This window comes from Lodderomyces elongisporus, chromosome 3 (genome assembly GCF_030384665.1).
Source record: "Lodderomyces elongisporus chromosome 3, complete sequence".
Taxonomy (NCBI): Eukaryota; Fungi; Ascomycota; class Pichiomycetes; order Serinales; family Debaryomycetaceae; genus Lodderomyces; species Lodderomyces elongisporus.
This window is the reverse complement of record NC_083675.1, coordinates 502455-523072: the sequence shown is the minus strand read 5'-3', so window position 1 is coordinate 523072 and position 20618 is coordinate 502455. Positions and strand designations below refer to the sequence as shown.

The 20618-nt window shown below is 38.7% G+C and overlaps 10 protein-coding genes across 10 annotated transcripts; 3 read left to right on the top strand and 7 right to left on the bottom strand. All coding sequences in view use genetic code 12, as the record gives it.

Moving 5' to 3' along the window:
• Positions 1-282: 282 nt before the first annotated feature.
• On the top strand, positions 283-1499 carry PVL30_002520 (uncharacterized protein; the record flags this gene model as incomplete). Its single annotated transcript, XM_061119372.1, has 2 exons — positions 283-1435; positions 1495-1499. 2 exons carry the CDS (start codon positions 283-285, stop codon positions 1497-1499), a joined length of 1158 nt encoding a protein of 385 aa, XP_060975355.1.
• A 125-nt stretch (positions 1500-1624) lies between these two features.
• Positions 1625-2554, bottom strand: PVL30_002519 (uncharacterized protein; the record flags this gene model as incomplete). The annotated part of the gene is made up of 1 exon (XM_001523524.1): positions 1625-2554. One exon carries the CDS (start codon positions 2552-2554, stop codon positions 1625-1627), a length of 930 nt encoding a protein of 309 aa, XP_001523574.1.
• Positions 2555-3171: 617 nt separating this feature from the next.
• On the bottom strand, positions 3172-3837 carry VPS21 (Vacuolar protein sorting-associated protein 21; the record flags this gene model as incomplete). The annotated part of the gene is made up of 1 exon (XM_001523523.1): positions 3172-3837. One exon carries the CDS (start codon positions 3835-3837, stop codon positions 3172-3174), a length of 666 nt encoding a protein of 221 aa, XP_001523573.2.
• A 2493-nt stretch (positions 3838-6330) lies between these two features.
• Positions 6331-7491, top strand: PVL30_002517 (uncharacterized protein; the record flags this gene model as incomplete). The annotated part of the gene is made up of 1 exon (XM_001523522.2): positions 6331-7491. One exon carries the CDS (start codon positions 6331-6333, stop codon positions 7489-7491), a length of 1161 nt encoding a protein of 386 aa, XP_001523572.2.
• Positions 7492-7686: 195 nt separating this feature from the next.
• Positions 7687-8631, bottom strand: AIM32 (Altered inheritance of mitochondria protein 32; the record flags this gene model as incomplete). Its single annotated transcript, XM_001523521.2, has 1 exon — positions 7687-8631. The coding sequence occupies one exon, from the start codon at positions 8629-8631 to the stop codon at positions 7687-7689; it is 945 nt and encodes a 314-aa protein (XP_001523571.2).
• A 346-nt stretch (positions 8632-8977) lies between these two features.
• Positions 8978-12439, bottom strand: rhp26 (DNA repair protein rhp26; the record flags this gene model as incomplete). Its single annotated transcript, XM_001523520.2, has 1 exon — positions 8978-12439. One exon carries the CDS (start codon positions 12437-12439, stop codon positions 8978-8980), a length of 3462 nt encoding a protein of 1153 aa, XP_001523570.2.
• Positions 12440-12961: 522 nt separating this feature from the next.
• DBP6 (ATP-dependent RNA helicase dbp6) lies at positions 12962-14968 on the bottom strand (the record flags this gene model as incomplete). Its single annotated transcript, XM_001523519.2, has 1 exon — positions 12962-14968. The coding sequence occupies one exon, from the start codon at positions 14966-14968 to the stop codon at positions 12962-12964; it is 2007 nt and encodes a 668-aa protein (XP_001523569.2).
• Positions 14969-15789: 821 nt separating this feature from the next.
• On the top strand, positions 15790-16062 carry RSM19 (mitochondrial ribosomal small subunit component; the record flags this gene model as incomplete). The annotated part of the gene is made up of 1 exon (XM_001523518.1): positions 15790-16062. One exon carries the CDS (start codon positions 15790-15792, stop codon positions 16060-16062), a length of 273 nt encoding a protein of 90 aa, XP_001523568.1.
• A 397-nt stretch (positions 16063-16459) lies between these two features.
• On the bottom strand, positions 16460-17791 carry PTC6 (Protein phosphatase 2C 6; the record flags this gene model as incomplete). Its single annotated transcript, XM_001523517.2, has 1 exon — positions 16460-17791. The coding sequence occupies one exon, from the start codon at positions 17789-17791 to the stop codon at positions 16460-16462; it is 1332 nt and encodes a 443-aa protein (XP_001523567.2).
• Positions 17792-18410: 619 nt separating this feature from the next.
• PVL30_002511 (uncharacterized protein) lies at positions 18411-20399 on the bottom strand (the record flags this gene model as incomplete). Its single annotated transcript, XM_001523515.2, has 1 exon — positions 18411-20399. The coding sequence occupies one exon, from the start codon at positions 20397-20399 to the stop codon at positions 18411-18413; it is 1989 nt and encodes a 662-aa protein (XP_001523565.2).
• Between the last annotated feature and the right edge of the window lie 219 nt (positions 20400-20618).

The following is a 20618-nucleotide window of genomic DNA, read 5'->3' as shown; positions in this document are numbered from 1 at the left end:
ATCTAACATCAACAGAGAATAGAGATTTCGAAAATTCTGAATATTTTTTTTTATCTAATATTTTTAGCGTTTTTTCTTTTGCTTTTCAGTTTTGGATTTTTTATAAAACAAATCTCAGCCTCGCCGCCCAAAGCATAAAATGAAGCTATCGGTAATTCTTACATAGAAGTATACTAAATCTTTACTGGTAGTACCACCGGTGATAATATTTTATTTAATCTTTCACCATCTTCTTTACACACACACACATATATATATATATATATATATATATAGAATTAGATGTCATTGGATAATGATGAAGCACAAGAGTATCAAGCTGTGATACAGGCATTGACCTCTTTTCTCAATTTCCACAACTATCAACTCGAAACATTAATTAAACCGAGAGTAGATACATTCACTTCACTTTCTGTAGAGGATAAAACTCTTATTGCATCATGGTACCAAAAACACACAAGCTATTTAAAAGAAGCCATTGATCTCAACAGTGAATTTACCAAAGATTTGGCAAGCAAAGTAGCCGCAGATTGGGGTATACAGCCACAATCTCCTGAAATGTGGGGCAGTGATTGTTATACTGCTCTTCAACTTCATCAATTGGAAAAAACCCAAGGTATATTGCTTCAGTTGATGCGGGAATGGAGTGATGAGGGTTTCAAAGAAAGACAAGTGGGTTACAATTTGATTATGCTGGAGTTGGAGCAGTTGTACCCTGAAACCAAAACCCGACTGACTGTTAATATCCTCGTGCCGGGCTGTGGTTTGGGAAGATTAGTTTTCGAATTGGTATGCAAAGGTTTTAAAACGCAGGGCAATGATTGTGACTATCACATGTTGTTTACGAGTAATTTCACACTCCAGCACTGCTGGGTTGCACATAATTATTCCTTCTTTCCATTTTTGGAGGATCAACAACCGCTAGGCAATATTGGTGGTGCTAGTGGTGCTAGTGGTGCTAGTGGTGCTGGTGGTGTTGGCTGTACTGATTATGGTAATATCATTAATCATAGCTCAAGGGCTATGCAGTTGCGGCCAGTGACATTCCCTGATGTATCGCCCTCGGCGCGCTTATCAGAACTACAAAGTGAGAATCCCGGAATCTCATATGAAGATATGGTGTCAATCACTGCTGGGTCATTTGTCGAGCTATACGGAGATGGAAAGGATGATAAGGACGAAAAGATACGAAAGGAATTATTAAGTGGCGAAAAGTTTGATGTCGTTGTAACAGAATTCTTTTTGCACACAGCTGATAATATATTGGATTATATCAGAACAATTCGGGACCTGTTAAAGTCAGGTGGAAAATGGATCAATTTTGGACCATTACTGTACAGTACACCCAAACCTTCTAACAATGTGTTGGGTTTTGCCAAAGAAGACCTCGTTGAATTGATTCCGAAATTGGGATTTGATTTTGAAAAGCACGAGAGTGGGATAGAGAGTACCTACTGTCAGGATCAAAGACTGCTTGTACGTTATACTTACCAGTGTGATTTTTGGGTCTGTAAAAAGTTGTGAAACTAAAAAAACTGTGGATTCAGATGTACCGATTTTAGAAGCCATTTGTATAAAAAACTTGTATAAAACACTTTTATATACTACCTTGGCGCATCACCTCTTAGATATTGCTCTTGTAAGCGTGTTGGTTTAATCTAGCATCAATCACATCGTCGCTATCTGTCAATACCCCCGCTTGTTGCAAAACTTGCTTTGTATTTACTACAATCTTTTGCCAGTCCAATGGCTGCTTCCCAACCTGTTCATTAAATTGCACCGTTTTAGTCCATTCTCGAGCATCTTCAGCAGAATAATCCAAGTTGGCATCGATATACTGTACAGCCTCGTCGATATGGTTATTGAAGTATGCTATACCTTGATTTACGGCAGCAATAAAATCACCAATTTGTTTTCCCTTGGCATCAACGCTCTTTGTTGATGCAGTAATCACCCACGAAGGCCAAGGTGTATAAATCTCACCAATCTGTTTTATTTCCCTCGAGTCGTAATATTTCTTACTAGTAAAGTATTCCCACATAAACGCATCACTAGTCTCGATATCTTTTTCGCGTTGTGGCGATTCATTCACCGAGTCTCTCAAATTTTTAAAGTTTGAACAGATGGCAAACTCGTCGAATTTATCCATCCCCAATTTATGAGCAAGTACAAAACTCATCACGTACGAGCCACTGCCAATTCTTGAAATTCCAATTTTACCATGTTGAGACAAACTCTCAAGACTTGTGATTTGGTCTCTGTTGATACCAGTACTAACAGCCCAGAGCAAAGGTGACTTGACATATGTATCAAGCAACTTAATCTTGTCGTTACCCTTTGCAATATCAGCAATAAATGCCTCGGTAAGACCAATAGCAATGTCAACTTCACCTTGGTTGAGTAGATAGATTAAACGGCCACTTCCTTCGGGAACTTTAACAAACTCAATTGCAAGGCCATGTTCAGTGTAGTAGCCTTGTTTTTCAGCGAAAAAAAGCGGCGTGGAAAAATGTTCTGGAATATAAGCTACCTTAAGAGTTGTTAATGATGTCATTGGTAAAATAGCTAAAAAAAAATGGGTCAGGCAAAAAAAAAAAAAAAAATTAGAAAATAGGGCGTGCAAGGAAGAACGGAAGGGTAAGATGATCAGGTCAAAAATATAAGATTTATTCAATTGAGTATGGAATGAAGAAGGTGAAAGAAAAAGGAGGAAATTAATATACGGTAAAAAAGTTGGAAATAAGTTGATAAAAAAAATTAATAATAGAAAAAAACGTTAAACCGAACTAGATACAATAAAGAGAGAAAAGTTAGTTCAAATCTCAAATAAGGTTCTTGCGCGCGCGCTCGTGAAAAAGGGCGAAGGAGAGAGGCGAGAGAGAGGATGGAGAAAGAGACTGGGAGCAGGTCGGCTATGAAGTGAAAGTACTTGAAAGTTTCTGAAAGTACCTGAAGGATCCCATGTCTTGTAGTTCTCATATTTCTTGTTTCCCATATATTGCATCTCATATTGATCCAAATTCTTGATAGTTTGTTTTCTATAAAATTGATTCTTTATATTTTTTTTATAAAAAAAAAAATTAAACTTGTCATTTTCATAACTTATTCTCTACTACAAACAATGCTCTCTACTCCTACTATTATCACTAACCTTCCTTTAATTTTAATTGCTCAACAACATGTGGATCTGGTTGCACCGGCATTGGGGTTTGTGCTCAAATCGATTCTTCCACCTTCATTCGTGGATTCCTGTGCGCCTCTTGACAGATTGGTTTCGGGTATTTTACCACCAATGGCGACAAACACGTCATTAACATTGTATGAGGTTTTGGCACTTGTTTCAAAGAACAACAAGCCTTCTTCGTCTGCTAAGGCTTGGCCCTCTTCTTTGCTCACTTTACGCAACAGATCGGTGTTTCCCTCTGCTGCCGACTCCAGTTCAGGTTCGTCCTCTACTAGATCGTACTTGTTACCCACCAATGCTATTATGATATCCCTGTTGGCTTGTTCGTGTAGCTCTTTAACCCAGTGTCTTGCCTTGATAAAAGATGCGGGTTTCGTGATATCGTAAACAACTATAGCTGCCTGAGCATTTCGATAGTACATTGGTGCCAACGAAGCAAATCTCTCTTGTCCGGCAGTGTCCCAGATCTCGTATTTGATGGTGCGATCTCCAATCGTGCATTTTTGCGTTAGGAAGGCGGCACCAATTGTAGGTTCCTTATTTTCTTGAAAGTCATTCGAAACAAATCGCAAAACAAGCGATGATTTACCAACAGCTGCTTCACCTAATAGAACTAGTTTGACAGCGGTGGCGGGTGCAGGATGGCGACTCATTGTATAATAACTGTGGAATCTGTGTTCTGATCTTGTGGCGAGGATGGAATTACAAATATACTAATAAACAGAAGTAGTAAGTATATGTGTGTATGTGTCGAAAGTTACAAGTGCAAATTAATCTTGTGCTTGAAAAGAAAAAAAAAAGTGTATTGTGATGATGTTGATGTTAAATGTTGATGTTAAATGTTGATGTTAAATGTGTTGGTAGTCTAAAGGTGTAAAATTTGGATGACCGTAGTTTGAGATAGATAAAGATATTGTGGCACACTTTGCGAGATATTATCACCACATTGCCTCTCTCTTTCTCTCTCTCTTTCTCTCTCTCTTTCTCTCTCTCTTTCTCTCTCTCTTTCTCTCTGCAAAAGCTCCTCCTTTTTTCTTTTCCGATATAAAAAGGTTTTGTAATTTGCGCTTCCACTTTGAGTTGTGCTTGTGATCTATGCTATGGTATTTGAGGTACAAAGTGCACTACCTGGGTCTACTATTAACTATCAAAGCTGTTACTGACTATTATAACAGTTATTTTTATACAAAAGATAAATATCACGTGACTTACTTAAGATCAGTATATAAGTTTTATTTGTAAAGTTCTTTTCCCACCTTTGCAAAGTAACCCATCTAATAAGAAATTTGTAATAATGATTTAGCTACATTTACTAAAGGTAAACAATCTAGTTAAAATCGTGGCAATTTATATTTATCAAAGAGATGACTTGTAGGTATTTTATGTAGATAATTGATTTTTTTTTGGTAAAAAAAAACAGTTTGTTTTGCTTTTAAAGCGAAATAATTGTAAAAATTAAAGTGATAGAGTGAAAAAAATTGGAATAAAAAAATAGCAGTTGCTTTAAAACCTTTTTGAAAAAAAGAATTGAGTGCAAATCAAGAACAATAACCATTCTAGCAACATCTAATATGTCCAGTTAATATGAACAAGTACTTGAAATGTACAGTTTGGGCTTGTTTCCAACACTTTCGGCAGTTCAATTCGAGTGCGCGGCCCAAAAGGAGCTAAAAGGAATGAAAACCGATACAGTGACCGAGAATAGGCAAGGCCGAGAAAGAGCCACGGGGAAGAGAGAGAGAGAGAGAGAGAGAAGAAAGAGAGAGAGAGAGGGAAGAAAAAAGGATGTATAAAAGGCCCGACTTTGTGCTGCAGTTTTTCGGCTTGCAAAAGGGGTTTGGGTTCTTGTCCTTGTTGTTCTTTTTGGTTTTTTTGATTTTTTTGGTTTCCCTTCAATTCAGTGCCGTGTCTTATCACACCAACTGTCGGTATTAAACAAGTATAGAGAAAAGATCAATCACAATCGATCAAGTTAAAGGAAAACGATACACATGTGGCAAGTTTAGTTGTTTTACCTCGTGTACTAGATAAAGGTATAAACGGCGTTCCAGCTTCAGTTGTTGACCAAGAGTTGATAAGCTATACAGGTCTTCATAACCATTGTAAGCAGAACAATCCTATTGTCTGAATGAGCTCGCCATATTGGATAAGTTGCCTCTTCATCTTTGTTTCTTTGTTTTTGCAATAAGAACTGACTCCTCCTAGGTCGATGATTATAGAGATGGTTGGTTTTGACTAAAGTGAATGCTGATTGCCGTGTTTTTTTTTTTCTATCGTTTTTATCGTTTTCTTTTTTGATAAGAGAAAAAGAGTCAAAATAAACCAAGTGCAAAAGTATATTCGCCATTGCAACTAGATGGAAAATACCAAGTTTTACGCCGAACTACTTTTGTTCTTCTTTCATTAGTTGTGGTTGGTCATGTGTGAATACAAACATAAATATACAAATTGACAAACAATAAAACAAAAAACAGATAGGAAGAAGGGAAAAAAGAAAAAAAAGAAAAAAAAAAGACAGAAGGGAAGAAAACAAAACTTGCCCACGTACTTGACTTTAAATTTTGTATTTTTCGAGGCTCGTGGGACTTGAAAAGATGACTTAGCAAAAGAAACTATGAGGTTTCCTTAATTTGTTGGTTTTTTTTTGGTTCAACTCTTGACGCCTTTTTCTTTCCCTCTTTCTTTCTTTTATTATTTATTTTTCCGATTTTTTGATTTTTTTGATTGTTTGAAATCTACAATAGTCGTTGTTGAATTTCATGGTTGGTACAATAGTTTTCCAAACAAATGATTCTCGTAACCATACATTTTTTTTTCCGAAGTACACTTGCTTTGACTCCTTTGGAATTCAACTTTAGATTTCACGAATGATTACTGATAATAATCCATTGGATAAATTAGTTACCAATGATAAAATTTGAAATTAGTTTCAAACCCTTGAGCAACTAAAGACTAACAATGCTGTTCAGCAACGTTGTCCGTTCATCGCAATACCACGTTGTTGTACCTATTGTTATCCATACACTATATAAATAGGTATGTTTATTGCCAAAGAATTTGTTAAAAGTAAAGACATCGATGGATTGATTGCAAATGCAAACGAAATATCACTTTCAAAAACTGTTACTACCTTTACTCAACTGATAATGGCAATCAAATTTACTAATTGGCCCTATACAGCTGTTGTTACAGCCACTGCTGCTTTTGCTTTTGCCTCCATTTCCCTAGTAGCTGCTACCCCTTTGGAAAAAAGGCAACCTAAAGTGTTTTCACTCGATTTTGATGTGGTTCGAAACAATAATACTGCTACAGGGCTTAAAAGGGACGAAACTATTGATGCAGAATATTTCGACGCCTCATATTTGGCAAGTATCTCGCTTGGCTCGAACAAACAAGTTTTAAATGTCTCGGTAGATACTGGTAGTTCGGATTTGGTGATTCCAAAAGCCGGCGTGAATTGTGAGGGACACAACTGTTTATCCGGTGGAGTTTTTGATCCGAGCGAGTCGACTACATTTCACGATCTTTCTATTCCTATTACTGCATCGTATGAAGATGGGACAGTAGTGAAAGGTACTTTCGGTAAAGACGATTACTATTTTGCAGATGGAACCAAGGTCCCGCAATTGGAATTTGGGTTGATGTCTCAGATGCCCAGAAAATATGGTTTGTTTGGTGTGGGGAAGATAAGCATGGAATCAACCCCAGCTCACTACAATAATTTCCCATTTGCCTTGAAAGATGCAGGAATAATTGACACTGTAGCATATTCAATGTATTTGAAATACCCAGAGTCATCTGGAAGCTTTCTTTTTGGCGGTGTCGATAAAGCCAAATACTCTGGTGAGTTGGCAATCTTGGATGCCGCTAATTTCACATGGTTAGGTGTCACTTTGAACTCCATCACAACCCCTAAGGGCCAGGTAATTGCTATGAATGAGCCAGTAGCACTTGATAGCGGGACCACGTACATTTTGTTAGGACAACCTTTGGTTGATGCAATCAACAAGGAATTGGGATTGAGTCAAGAAGGTGTAATTGAATGTTCTCAAATTTCAGCAAACAACCTGCCAACTTTCACATTTAACTTTGGCAGTGTCAATATAACAGTTCCTTTGTCCGAGCTATTTGACGTTGTAGACGGTGAGTGCTTCACAAGAATCGTTGCCCTGTCGAGTGGTGCCAGTCTCCTTGGAGATTCATTTTTGAGAAGCGCTTATGTTTCGTACAATCTCGAGTCAAACAAAATCGGTCTCGCACAGGCCAAGTATACTAGCGACTCAGACATTGTTGACTTTTGGTTCTAAGTTTCCAAAATGCTGACCCCCCCCCCCCCCCCCCCCCCGTTTCCCCTCGGTTCCACATGATGCCTCCTAATTTGGTGCAAGACATCAGTTGATAAAGTTGGTCTTTACGTAAAACTCTATAAAATTAAATATCTATTTACAATTTAACAACTATAACTCTTTTTTTAATTCTTTTCTTTTCTTTTCTTTTCGTTTCTATTTTTTTACAAAATGGTTTAAATCTCCACGAAATAACCCTTTAATCACTCTTTTACCATTCACGGTTTCTTCAACTAGACCCTGCACATCTTTAGGAAATACACGGCCGTACCATATAAAATCCCGGGAACTTTCACACTCCTTAGGGTAATACAAGACATTCCCAGCAAACGCATGTCCACCGATATGGGTTATTTGACCTACGTAAAACTGATCTCTAACCTTTTCTTTTGTCAAAACTTTATCAAACTCCGCTGTAATCAAAGGTCCAAGCTCACCACATCTTATATCTCGTTTTGTGTGACCACAAGTAACAATCAAATCCTTTTCTACTTTATACTCTTTAAAATTTTTTGACTCAACAATAACTCCGTCATCTTCTTCATTACCAATTTCATCATTCTCCGTTACTTTAACAAATGGATTATACACTGGTTGTCGTCTTTTCAGTGAAATATATTTCTTTCTAAACTGATCGGTATGGGCAATATCAAACTTTACGGCCTTCATCTCAGGGTATATAAACACCAACTGCTCATTTGCATTATCTGCATTGACTCCAAACTCTCGTAACACCAAATTGTGGCTCTGAAGAACTATACTAGAGATTGATGTACCTTCAGCTAGGTGAAGTTTCTTGTTGGATGTTTTCAATTTTTGGATCTCATTCGCCAATGTCCCCTTCCAATCCTCGATTCGTGACTCAAACTGGTCCATCTTGTTGTCTTTTGTAGTGAGAACCATAACATGCTTTATTGGAATTGCAGAGCTCTTGTTCAACGGTCGTTCATAATCAATTTGCTTGTCTGATGGAAACGACAGAGGCTGGCAGTATGTGCACCCGGTATCAAAAGCAGGAGATGGAACGTGGTCAGTGAGACTCCATTGGATTGGTGAATTGTTTCTGGGTCTAATACCAAACCTTCTAATTGCTTGAAACATGCCTTGGCAAAGAAAACAATAAACAAAGCAAGCAAAAAAAAAAAAAGAAAAAACGGAAACAAAATAAAACAAAAAAGCAGGAAGAAATAAAATAGAGCAAACAGAATTCTGGTGCTAGGAACGAAAATTCAAGACTTTTTTTTCCTCTTGGTTCTTTTATCGCAACGTTTTCCAATATTCATTGTTGATTTAAAGTTTCAAGATAAATACAAGATTTGTCATGCATGAGTGGAATCGGCCCGAGTCTCGGATAAAAAAATTATTCTAAATTCAATATTTTAAATGTACTTGATCCGCTTATAAATCTTTTACAGTTTATTTTTTTAATTACCGTATTCTCATTAAATTATACATTTACAAACTGTTCTTTCAACTTCCAACCTTTTTTCACACCATCCCAATCAGCGATTTCCCTCAACATCGATCTGATCAAAATCATATCGTCATCTGAAACCAACTTGAGATTGTTGCCTTTGATAATTGCATTTGACGTGCTAAAATGTTCTTCTTGGTTCCCCAAATAAGTGATTAACTTCTCCACCATCTTCTGTCGATTCAAACTTTCCTTATCGTTATGACCTTTCTGCTTTAAACCATTCACTTTTCTCAAGTTTTCAAGAATAGTGGCTGATGATGATGATGATGGTGGTGGTTGTGGTTGTGGTTGTGGTGGTGTTGCCGATGCTGACGACTGCCGACCGTTGATTTTCCTTTTCTTTACACCGCCAAAGGGCGATCCCTGCAATTTTCCAGCACTACCAAATCGTCCTGTCCATGTTGGTGTACCAATCTTTGTCTTTCTAGCATTTTGTCTAGACTCCTTCAAAGCTGCTACAGCTTGGCTTGCATACTTGTTTGCTTCTTGTTCAACAATACTAACTTCGTGGTCGTTGGAGTTCACTATATCATCGTGCTTAATGGTACTATGAACCCCACTTTGTGAAAAGATTCCTTTAATAAACCTGCTGTCATCATCATCATCATTATTATTATTATTACTACCATTATCATTATCACGAAGAGCACGAGCACTGCGTCTACCTCCACCAGTAACACTATGGCCCTTGTTGTTCGCTTGATCCTCATCTTCACCGTCAGCAAATTTGTCAAGTTTGGATACTCCAGTGATTTTTGCAACTTGATAAAAATCGTCATCGTTTTTATATTTCTTCTTCACTAAAGATGTTGATTTCCGAATCTTGGATCCACCATACTTTTCCTCAGTTGCTGCATTAAACATATCACCGGTTTCAGTACCTTGCTCCGTTTGATCACCCAAAGAAAACAAATCGTGCAAATCGCTGTTCTTAAAAAGTCGTCGTTGTTTTGGATCCTTATGGATTTTATTCTGCAAAAAAGTCTTGAAGATTTGTCGATGATAGATCTTCTCCTCAATGGAACCGGTTGTCATTAATCGGTAGATTGTTATATCTTTTTTCTGGCCCAATCGCCACGCTCTTTCTCTAGCCTGGATATCCGTTGATGGGTTCCAATCTGGGTCATAAATAATCACTCGATCAGCACCAGTAAGATTGACACCTAATCCACCCACTTTTGTGGTCAACAAAAAGACATGCAAGTCAGGGGAATTATTAAAAGTATCCACCAACTGCTGTCGCCTCGAGATTGGTGTGTTGCCATCCATTCGTAAGTAATTGAACTTCTTGGATTCATCACCCAAAAGGTGCAAGTTGGCAACAAACTTTTCCAAAATGTCCAACATCTGTCTTGTTTGACAAAATAGTAATGTCTTGTGATCTTCGCTCTGCCACAACTGCAAAAGGTTTTTCAACACTTGCATCTTACCAGACTTTGATGGATCTCCATAGTTTGCTCTGTGCATTAAAGCTTCACGATAAATTAAATCCGGGTGATTGCAAATCTTTCGCAACGTGTCTACCCCTACCAATACGTTCCTCTTTCCCTTCACTATAGAGTCCATCTCTTCGCTATCAAGAAATTTTTCATAAAGCTCTTGCTGTTCTTTTGTCAATCTCACAAACAACACCATCTCATTCTTTTTAGGCAAATCCTGCGCCACGTCTTTTTTGAGTCGTCTCAACAAGTATGGCGATATCAAGTCTCTCAACACAACCGCACATTTGTACGCCGTTTTAACCTGCAAATTGTTTGAGTTTGCATACCCACCAATCTTGATGGGTACCGAGAATTGCTGCTCAAACACGGGCAAAGTACCTAGTCGACCAGGAAAAACAAAGTCAAACAATGACCAAAGCTCTGTTAGGTTATTTTGTATTGGGGTACCCGACAAAATGACTCGATTGACTGTCTTGATTTGTTTACATGTCAATGAAATATCTGAATCAGGGTTTCTGATCTTGTGACCCTCGTCAAGTATGCAATATCCCCATTGTCTAGGCAATATGTACTTTGAGTACATTCGTAACCCAACATAAGTTGTGACTAGGACGTGTCCCTTTTCCTGTACTTTATCTAAAATCTCCCTTGCGTTAATCTGTGATTTAATCCCTTTTAATGATGATTTTGATGTTTTGGGATCCCAATCCTCCATAAACTCCTCTAATTTCTCTTCGCTAATCTTCTTATCTTTGGACATTCCCGACCCGATACTGTGTAAAATCACACACCTCAACGGTGGCCACCAACGATGAAACTCATTCACCCATTGATTTAAAACAGTAGCTGGTACAACAACAAGCACAGGCTTTTCCAATAAGCCCGAGTAATGCAACCCAGCTATAAATGAGATTATCTGGATGGTCTTTCCGAGTCCCATCTCATCACCGATGATTCCACCAGTTTTCTGCAGATACAACTCCCACAACCACTGGACGCAGGTCTTTTGGTAGTCAAACAATGAAGGATATATATCTCCTGGGAGTTTAAATGTGTCGTTTAATTTTGCATCAGCGATTGAAGGATGTGGTTTCCGCCATTCAGGCTCACTGGAATCCACATCGGAATGCTCACCAGACCTTCGCAAGCTCGACCGTTTTTTTACCCACTCCGCTAGCCGTTTCTGATATCGAGCCTCATTTCCATCATCAATATTTCTTAGTTCCTTTTCTTCATTCTCTTCCTCAATTATTTCTTCTTCTTCTTCTTCTTCTTCTTCTTCATCATCTTGAAGGTAATCTAAGTCATCCTCATCCTTTGACTTTTGTCCTCTTTCTCCTTTTTCTTCATTAACCACCACTTCTTTCTTGATATCCTCATTTTCGCTTTCGCTGACACCAACGTTACTAGAAACCCCAAAGTCTAGTTTTTCAATATCATTGTCGAATCCTGGCTTTCTTAAAAAGACGTGACTTTGTTGCTTCTCATTGCCATCATCCACCAGCTCAAACGTGTTTTCGTTACCAAATGCTGTAATCTTTCCAATCCTGATAAGGTATTCGCGCTCCGTCTCATCTGGCATACGACCGCCTCCATCTACAACAGATTTGCCATCCAGATTTCGCAGTTCTTGTGTTTGCTCCTGTTGCTGATGCAGCTCACTCAACGCGTTTTTATTCAGTTCCAAACGCGCTTTAATCTCCTCAAGATCCTTTTGTCTTGGACTAAACTCATTCTCCTCAAGCCATTTGATCTGCTCCTTGAGATACCCTTTCTCACTAATCTTTGTTCGTGAATGCGATAGCCGTGAGGTTAGTTGGTTCATATGTTTGATGGTAGTATTCAAGTCTTTGGTTGCTTTTTCCAACCTCTTCTCATCTTGCTCCACATCTTTTATTATCAATAGCTTGTTTGCTCTATTTGTGATATCCTTTTCCAAGTCTATTTGATCAAATACCTGAACACCTTCAAGAGGTACATCAGTAGACATTTGGTTTTGGTAATGGCGGTGGTGGTGGTGGTGACTTTAGTTGAAAAGGACGAATGTAAGCTAAAGAGATTGAGAATAATTAATCTTGTTAAAAATAGAATTTGTAAATGTATATATGTGTGTCTTATTTTTATAGTGATAGACGGGGTTATACTTTTTAAAAAAAAAAGGTGGGATTGAAATCTTGCAGCCTATTCTTTTCCCTTTTTAAGTTTCTTTTTATTTTTATTTTTATTTTTATTCTTTGGTTTTCTTTGCGTTTTGTGGAGTTTACTAAGCAAAGGGGAGGATAAAGGTGAGTGGTGAGGAAATATGGGAGCAAGAAAAGTAATGGTCATGTGCGGCTTATACGACCGCTTAAGCAAATACAAATTATCCTTTACATTCCTCATATTCCTTTTTCATTTTCATCTATTATTTATTTGCAAATTGACCACCAAAGTATATATTATAGTAGAGACATGGCAGAATAGTTGCAGCTACACATGACAGACATAAAGTTTGGTTCCAGAATATGCAGTACTACTTTCGTACTTGGTCTTGCAAACTTTGTAACGCTTCTTGATATAACTTTTCGTCTTCATCAGATATGAGTTGCTTCAAATTAACCTCTACATCCTTGACATCATTGTTCCTGCTCACTTCACTGGAAATGGTCTTGAACCATTTTTCTTCACCCTTACCAAAGACCAAATTGTACGCATTACCTGCTTGATTTGCTCTTGCCGTTCTTCCAACTCTATGCACATATTCTCTTGACGAGTTCAGCAAGTCGTAATTGACAACATCCTTGATTGATGTCACATCTAGACCTCTTGCAATCAAGTCAGTCGCCACCAAGATGTTGATTTTTTGAGAAGTAAAGTCCTTCAAGATTTTTGAGCGTAGTGAGGTACGATTGTTGGTCAGGTTCATGAAACCAACCTTCACTTTTTCTTGCAGACATATGCGGTCAAAAATGGCTTGCAAGAGGGTACACAATCTGATGGAGGACTCGTTGGACTTTGTAAACACCAACACATCCGATAGCTTTTCCTGAGCAATTAAAAACTTTGCAAGTATAAGTGGCTTAAGAGAACTCTTGGCAACTCCAAAATTGAGCTTATATTCGGATAGCATTGCCGGCACTGAAAAGAGCTCATTAACAAGCCTTTGAGAGTCATTCACAATCAAGAGTCGAGGGTTGTGAAAATCCAAACTAGCTAATTTTCCTGCATCTGTTGTGAGCGTTGCCGAGAATATGAACTTTTGTACTTTCAAGCTCCACACGTTGGCAACATCGTAAACTTGTTGCAGATGAATCTTGCTAATTAAAATTTGCGACCAGTTCTGGAAAGATTGGTTAAGTAACCTATCGGCTTCATCCACAACTAAGTATCTCAAGCTCGAAAGAGATATCGAATCCATCGCCAAATGCTCAACCAACCTTCCAGGAGTGCTGATAACAACATCCGGAACCAGCTCTATCAACCGCTCGCTCTCTTCACGTATTGATATATCGTTTTTTAAACTGACTATGTTCAAATTAGTCCCCAGTGCCAACTGTAACATTGTTGCTCTAACCTGATTGATCAATGGCTTGGTTGGTACAAGAACTATGGCTCTAACGCGCGGCACCACCCTGTCCTTGAGACTCTCGATTATGGGAATGGAATACGCTAAAGTTTTACCTGAACCTGTTGAGGCGTTCACCAACACATCACCAAATGCATCAGGTCTCAACTTGTTGGCTTGAATTTCGGGCAACAATTTGCTCAATACACCAACCTGGACGGCAAAAGCGTTCTCAAATCCTAAAGACTCTAGGTTTTCATGCATGAATGGCGAAAGAGGAAACTCGGAGAAAGGTTTTGTATCAGCAATGGCGATATATTCCGGTGTTGTCAACCAATCAAGATTTGCAGAATGCTGGGTGCTTGAGTTTAGTTTCCTGTCCCGTGGTAACTGAGGTTGCGGCAATGGCGCCAAGTCTTGTGTTTCCACAACCTCTTCTTCTTCTCCTTCTCCTTTCTCTTCTTCTCTATTACCACTCTGTTTCTGAAAATCTTCTTCTTCGTCTCTGCTTGAATGAACCACGTCATCATTGACAGTCCTTGTTACTGACAGTTTGAACTTGTCAAATATGGATTTGTGTTTACCGCTGTACTCGTTGTCTTCGATTATCGTATCCACCTCCATTGCATCATCCTTGTCTTCGAGCTCTTCTTTCATGTGTTTTCCATCAACATCACTTTCACTTTCACTTTCACTTTCACTTTCACTTTCACTTCCACTTTCACTTTCACTTCCACTTTCACTTTTATTATCAGTTTCCTCCTCCTCTTCCTCCTCTTCCTCTTCCTCCTCTTTCTTCTCCTTGTTCATTTCTTCTTCATCCTTGTCATTATCAAAAACAACAACATCATCATCATCAACATCATGGTCCTGAACTCTGCGCTTTCGTTTCTTCAAGTTCGGCAGAAACCTACCATTGTGATATAAAGTCGGAGTCAGCAGACTCTCCTCTGGATCATAACGCACGCCAAACATTGGGTTACTGTGTTATAGTTGATATGGTATGTAGGGCATCTCATTCTTTGTTTGCAAGAATCTCTCTGCGCATCTTTGTGTCAAAAAATTATCTGGATACCACATGGATTTCTCACCTGGTTCTGGCGCGCCTAGCTTTTACACTACTTACCACAGTATCATAGCAATAAATTCTTTCACGAGTTGTAAAGCCACAAGGGAACACCAGAGGCAAAAAAGGTTGGAAGAATAACGGAAAGAGGGTTGGTACTCGTTTTTCTATACACCAGCGTATCTTCTCTTTACCCTCCAAATTAAATTTTTACTATCAATATATAAAGTCGGTGTGTCAGGAGATATCTTTCACAAAGCCAATGTGTAAAAAAATGGAATCAAGATTTGGCTGTTCACACATAGTGTCTACTCATTATCTGTAAAAGAAATAAACGAGCAAAAAACAAGAAACAAAAAACAAAAAACAAAATACAGAAATTAAACAAAACTACCGAGTGATTCTGGTAAATACACCCGTAGCTGTAGTCAAAAAAACCAACTTGTCCCCATGTTTGCATCAGGTATAACATCCAGTCTCGTTGTAGTAACAAGCTTTTGTTCACTCGTCTTGCTTCTAATACTCGATATTTTTGTTTTTTTTTTTGATTTTTTTTTCTCTCTCTCTCTCTCTTCATCCGCAGAATGAAATAGAAAGATCACAGTGAAAAATACTAAAGAACTGGATAAATCAAGATAACTCTGTCACCACCAACATCTCAAAACATTTACAATCCAACACCCCCAACACCCCCAACACCGCAACACTTTAAAACCTTATACAACTTCAAATGCACCCAACTGTAAGAAGTCTAGGAAGGTCTGTGTGGAAGGGACCACACATTGTGCCTCTTCCCATTGCGAAAGCCGTCAAACACAATATCCCAATCAGGACAAAAGCACGAAGCTGTACCATCATCCCACAATTTGTTGGATTGAAATTTGAGATTCATAATGGTAAGGACTACGTCGAAGTGGAGATAAGAGACGATATGGTTGGTTGTAGGTTAGGAGAGTTTGCACCCACGAGAAAGAGATTCGTTTACAAGTACTCCAAGAATTAATGGATTGCAATACATATTAAGTTGGGGAATGAAAGTGGACTAGGAAACGAAATGGATACTTTTCATGCACATTTGCATAGAGAACACAAGATATGGAGATGAAAAGAAAAAACAAATATTGTATATATACAGGTATATTCCGGAACATGAGTATGAATATAGGAATAGAGTTAAATCGAAAAGTTTTATTGGACTGTGCAACTGGTGCAGTTTTGTAAAAGCAAAAAGCAAAAAATGGCCATGCCATGTTCTTATTGGAATGTGACCCCATTGGGTTTTATTTGGCTATCTTTACATTCTAAGCTTATTACTATAATAAGACCTAGCCTTGCTCTAGCTAACTTTCAATCTATCTTTAACTCTAGAGCACCAGCTCAGTTCACTTTATATCTCTCCTCTACCCGCTGCCTCGTCTTGGGTTGTAATCCAACCTGCTTTGTCTCAACTCCCCAGTTCTGTCTATATTAGGCCATTGCCCCCATCCATTCAACCTTACTACCAAAACTGTTGCATTGTCATCACCTCCAACATATTCAACAAACTTGACTACTTCGTTTGCACATTTCTGTGGGGATGCTTTCGAGTGTCCGCTCATTCTATAGGTAGTCATGACAATGTCTGCAATCTCCTGGTCAGTGAGCACATTGGTAACCCCATCGCTGCACAATATCAAGAAGCACTCATCGCCTCCCAATCCACCAACGGTATACTTTTTGATTTCCTCATCCGTGAGGTGCGTATTGATTTCATGCGAGTCACCAATAACAAACTGGGCAAAGTCCGGCTCTGCTGTCACACCAACCTCCTTATAATCAACGTCGCCAAATGCACGAGTATTGGCCAATGCAATAAACCGCTCTTCCCCAAAAGAGTCTGCCATAAAGAAATTGGCTGCATATCTACGCAAACGTTGAGATTCCTCGGGGTCCAGAGGATGGTGGTCTGCAGTGAGACCATTGGCAAGTCCGTTTTTGTCCACGAGAATGGCACGCGTGTCTCCAATATGTGCTATGGTCAATAAGGAAATGGTTTTCCTGTTGAAATAAAAGTTTTCGTAAAATGGTTGAAATTGCAGGGTTTGATTTGTATATATAGTCTGCAAGAATGCTGATGTACATGTAGATCCCGACTTTGGCGTGCTCGAACAAAAGTCATAGTCAAGCGCGAGATAACTCAATGGTATTCGAAGATTCAAATCCACTTTTTCTAGTTCTTTTTCAAAGTGCTTGAGGTTAATTTTGTTCTTATTCCAGGCTGTGAATGCCTTCTCACGATGCTTGTACCATCGTTTCCAGTACCCTCCAACATTCTTTGCATATTTCTTTACCAATTCTTCTTTGCCTTCACCTATATCGCTTTTTCCATTTACATAAGCTTCAACACTTGCCGACAAATTCTCAGCAAGAAAAGTACTGCACTCATCTCCCCCATGTCCATCAAAGATGTTAAAGTTGATAATCTCTTGACCATTGATGTTGAGAACCTTGGCACTGTACTTGTCCTCATTGTAAGGGCGATTGACTCGACTAGTGAAGTGGCCCAAATGCGACGGCGATTTGAGGAGAGGAACCCGGAGCTTTCCTTGCTTCAAAGGTTGTGTAGTTGCAAGTGGTAAATTTGGAGACCTATCTACTGCAGTAAACACAACAGAATCGGATAGATGTCTGTGATTCGAAAATAGTCCATGCTTGTACACACTGTGAGGCCGACTAAGAAACCTACTTGACATTATTCAAAAAATTGATAATGAAGCGAATGAAGACGTGGAAAGCAAAGTGTAGTTTGTGGAAAATAAAATTTGAAAAAGCAAAAAAAAAAAAAAAAAAACAACCACCACCACCCGGGATTATTGATAAAATTGGCGTTTCAACGGGTGCTACGTTTGCTCCTTATCGGAAACACGAGTCTCTCTTTCAGTACCCCTCCTTCTTCGCCCCGCACATTTAAAATATTGACAGGTATTCTCTCTCTCTCTTTTTTTTTTTTTTTTTAATTTCTTCTCTCTTGATCTCCCTCTTTTTTGTGCCGCACGCGGACATCAATGTCCATGCTTTTGCATACCTTTCCTTCTCTCTCTCATTTTTTGGTAGAATACAAACCATTCTATACAAACATTACTGGTAAAGTTTAAGTCGACCATTTGCTACTTTACTAGGAAAAAGGGAAAAAAAGAAAAAAGAAAAAAAGAAAAACTAGAAGAGGCAAAAAAAGAGTTACAAGCATATCAACAAATGTTTTTTATTTCAAAAAATTAAAACTGCTATCTAAAGGCAATACTAAAAACAATAAGTTTGTAAGCAAATCGGGAGTCAGGGTGTCGAGGAAACTTAAAGGTCGCTATGCATGGTCTATAATGTAGGATTCTCACGAGCATCGTCGTCATAGTTGAAATCATCCAATGGCTCATCAGTGTATGGCCGTCTTTGCAGGCCAAACCCCCTCTGGTCTCTTCCAAGTATTCCATTCACAGTGTTGCTGACTCTTCCCCAGAATCCATTTTGCGGTGCATTCACCGTGCCGTTGTAATATATCGATTCTTCGTCCTCCACATTTTCAAAAGGAATACTATCAATACGATTGTTGATGCTCTCGGTAAATTGCCGTCTATTGCGCTCATAGTTGATATCTGCTGGGTCAATCTCGTCGGCAGCAGAATTGTTGGTCAAGTGGAATGGACGCAATTGTTGTTCTCTTTTTGTCATTTCTCTCGCAATAATCCTCTTGGCTTCAACTATAAGCAAATCAGATCGCTTGCCCAAATCATTATCATCTTGGGCCTCGTTGTCTTCGTCGAATAAAATCCATGCATCAAAGTCGCTTCCGAATCCCAATTTTTTCTTCAACTTATCATAAACATGGAAAAATGTCAAGAGCACTGGGATCAAGATCAATCTGGGAATCCAGTTGTTCAACAAATTGAAAAGACCTGTTAAATGAACAGACTCACCATACCATGTCTCAAAGATTGACTCTCGACTGACGAAAAGTGTAATGAAATTGTAACTCAATGGGATGGTCAATCTCGCAATATACATCACATACCAACATGCCAGCACAGGGTCCGAGTTTCTTGGGATCAAGTGATACATGTTGAAAATCTTGAGCTGGGTCAAGGAATTGAGCGCTGCAAAGAGCATGTAAGAGAATATGCACGAGGACACGACAAATTGTAACAAGGGGTACTTGTTCATGCCTGTAGTGTAGATCAAGACGTTGAGCAATGATAGTTTTGTTGAATGGAAAAACTCTGATTGCAAGATGATCAAGGAGATTGTGGCAAGTACAATCGACCATATTCTGTTTGCCCATGGCTGGATGTATGTCCAATAAATAAAGTTGAATTTAGGTGACCACAATACACGGTAATTGTCCACTCTAAATCGCAACTCCCTCGTCGACACAGCATTGAGAACATCTTCGAGACGTATGATCTTGGAAACAAGTCTGTTGAATTCAGACTGGTATCCAATTAGTCTATGCAAATTCATTTTAAACAGCGCGTTCAATTTTGTCATATACTGTTCTGTGAGCTGGTCTCTGTCAATGGTGGTATTATCGTGAAGGTACTGTTTTTCCACGTGCTCTTTGATATCTCCCGGTATTGAGTCGTACAACTTGATGATCCAGTCTCTAAATTGAAAGTCTTCCTCTGATGACGATGTATAGTTTTGCTTTAGGACAATCACCTTGAGTACATCCTCTCTAAATGAGATTTTTGTGTCTTCCAATTCGTCCACGAGTTTTGGAACTCTCAAGTAGTTGTGGTTCAAGTTCAGAATAACAGAGCCCTGTATCCACTTGTTTCGTGGAATGTTGGTTAAGCCGTGTCCCATAAGCCATGTAGCCAATATGAGTGTGTATATATGCGACAATGCAATTACCATCAACTTCAAGTGGTTGAAACTCAACTTTACTTCAATGAGAAGGTAAATCAACCCTATGAGCGAGACACCGAGCATAATGAGTTGGAACTTGATATTTTCTCGGATTGAGTCCTTGATCTTGCGGATAGTATCCTTGTGTCCCGATCTGTAATACTCTAGCAACATTGGTAAGATCAACCAGGTGAGGATAAATGTGGTCCAGTAGTTGGACTTCCAAATGTATAGAATCACCTTGTCTGGCATATTGATCCAGGATAATTTATCAGTGGCTTTGATGTTGTGTAGCACATAGTCGGTGGGTAGGGTAAAGATGATTGATAATGGAATGTATACACCTAATGTTAATGGGATTGTGAGGTAGAGTGGATATTTGAAAATGTTCAAGTGGTATTGGATCCCTAGGAGTGATAGCAATAGAATGAATGTGTTGCAAATTGTTGGAACGATCCACATTATTTATAATCGTACTTGACTCGATTATATTTTATCGAGATTTATGGACAGTGTGGCAGTGGTGAAAGTTGTCAAAGTGGTGGCCGTGATGAATATGGTGAAATTGCTGCTGCTGTTGCTGCTGCTGCTGCTCTTAATATCACTAATTTTTTTTCGATGTAAACAGACAAGAGAAGAAAATTCTATTTAAATCCTTCTTTTTTAACCCAAGTCAATAAT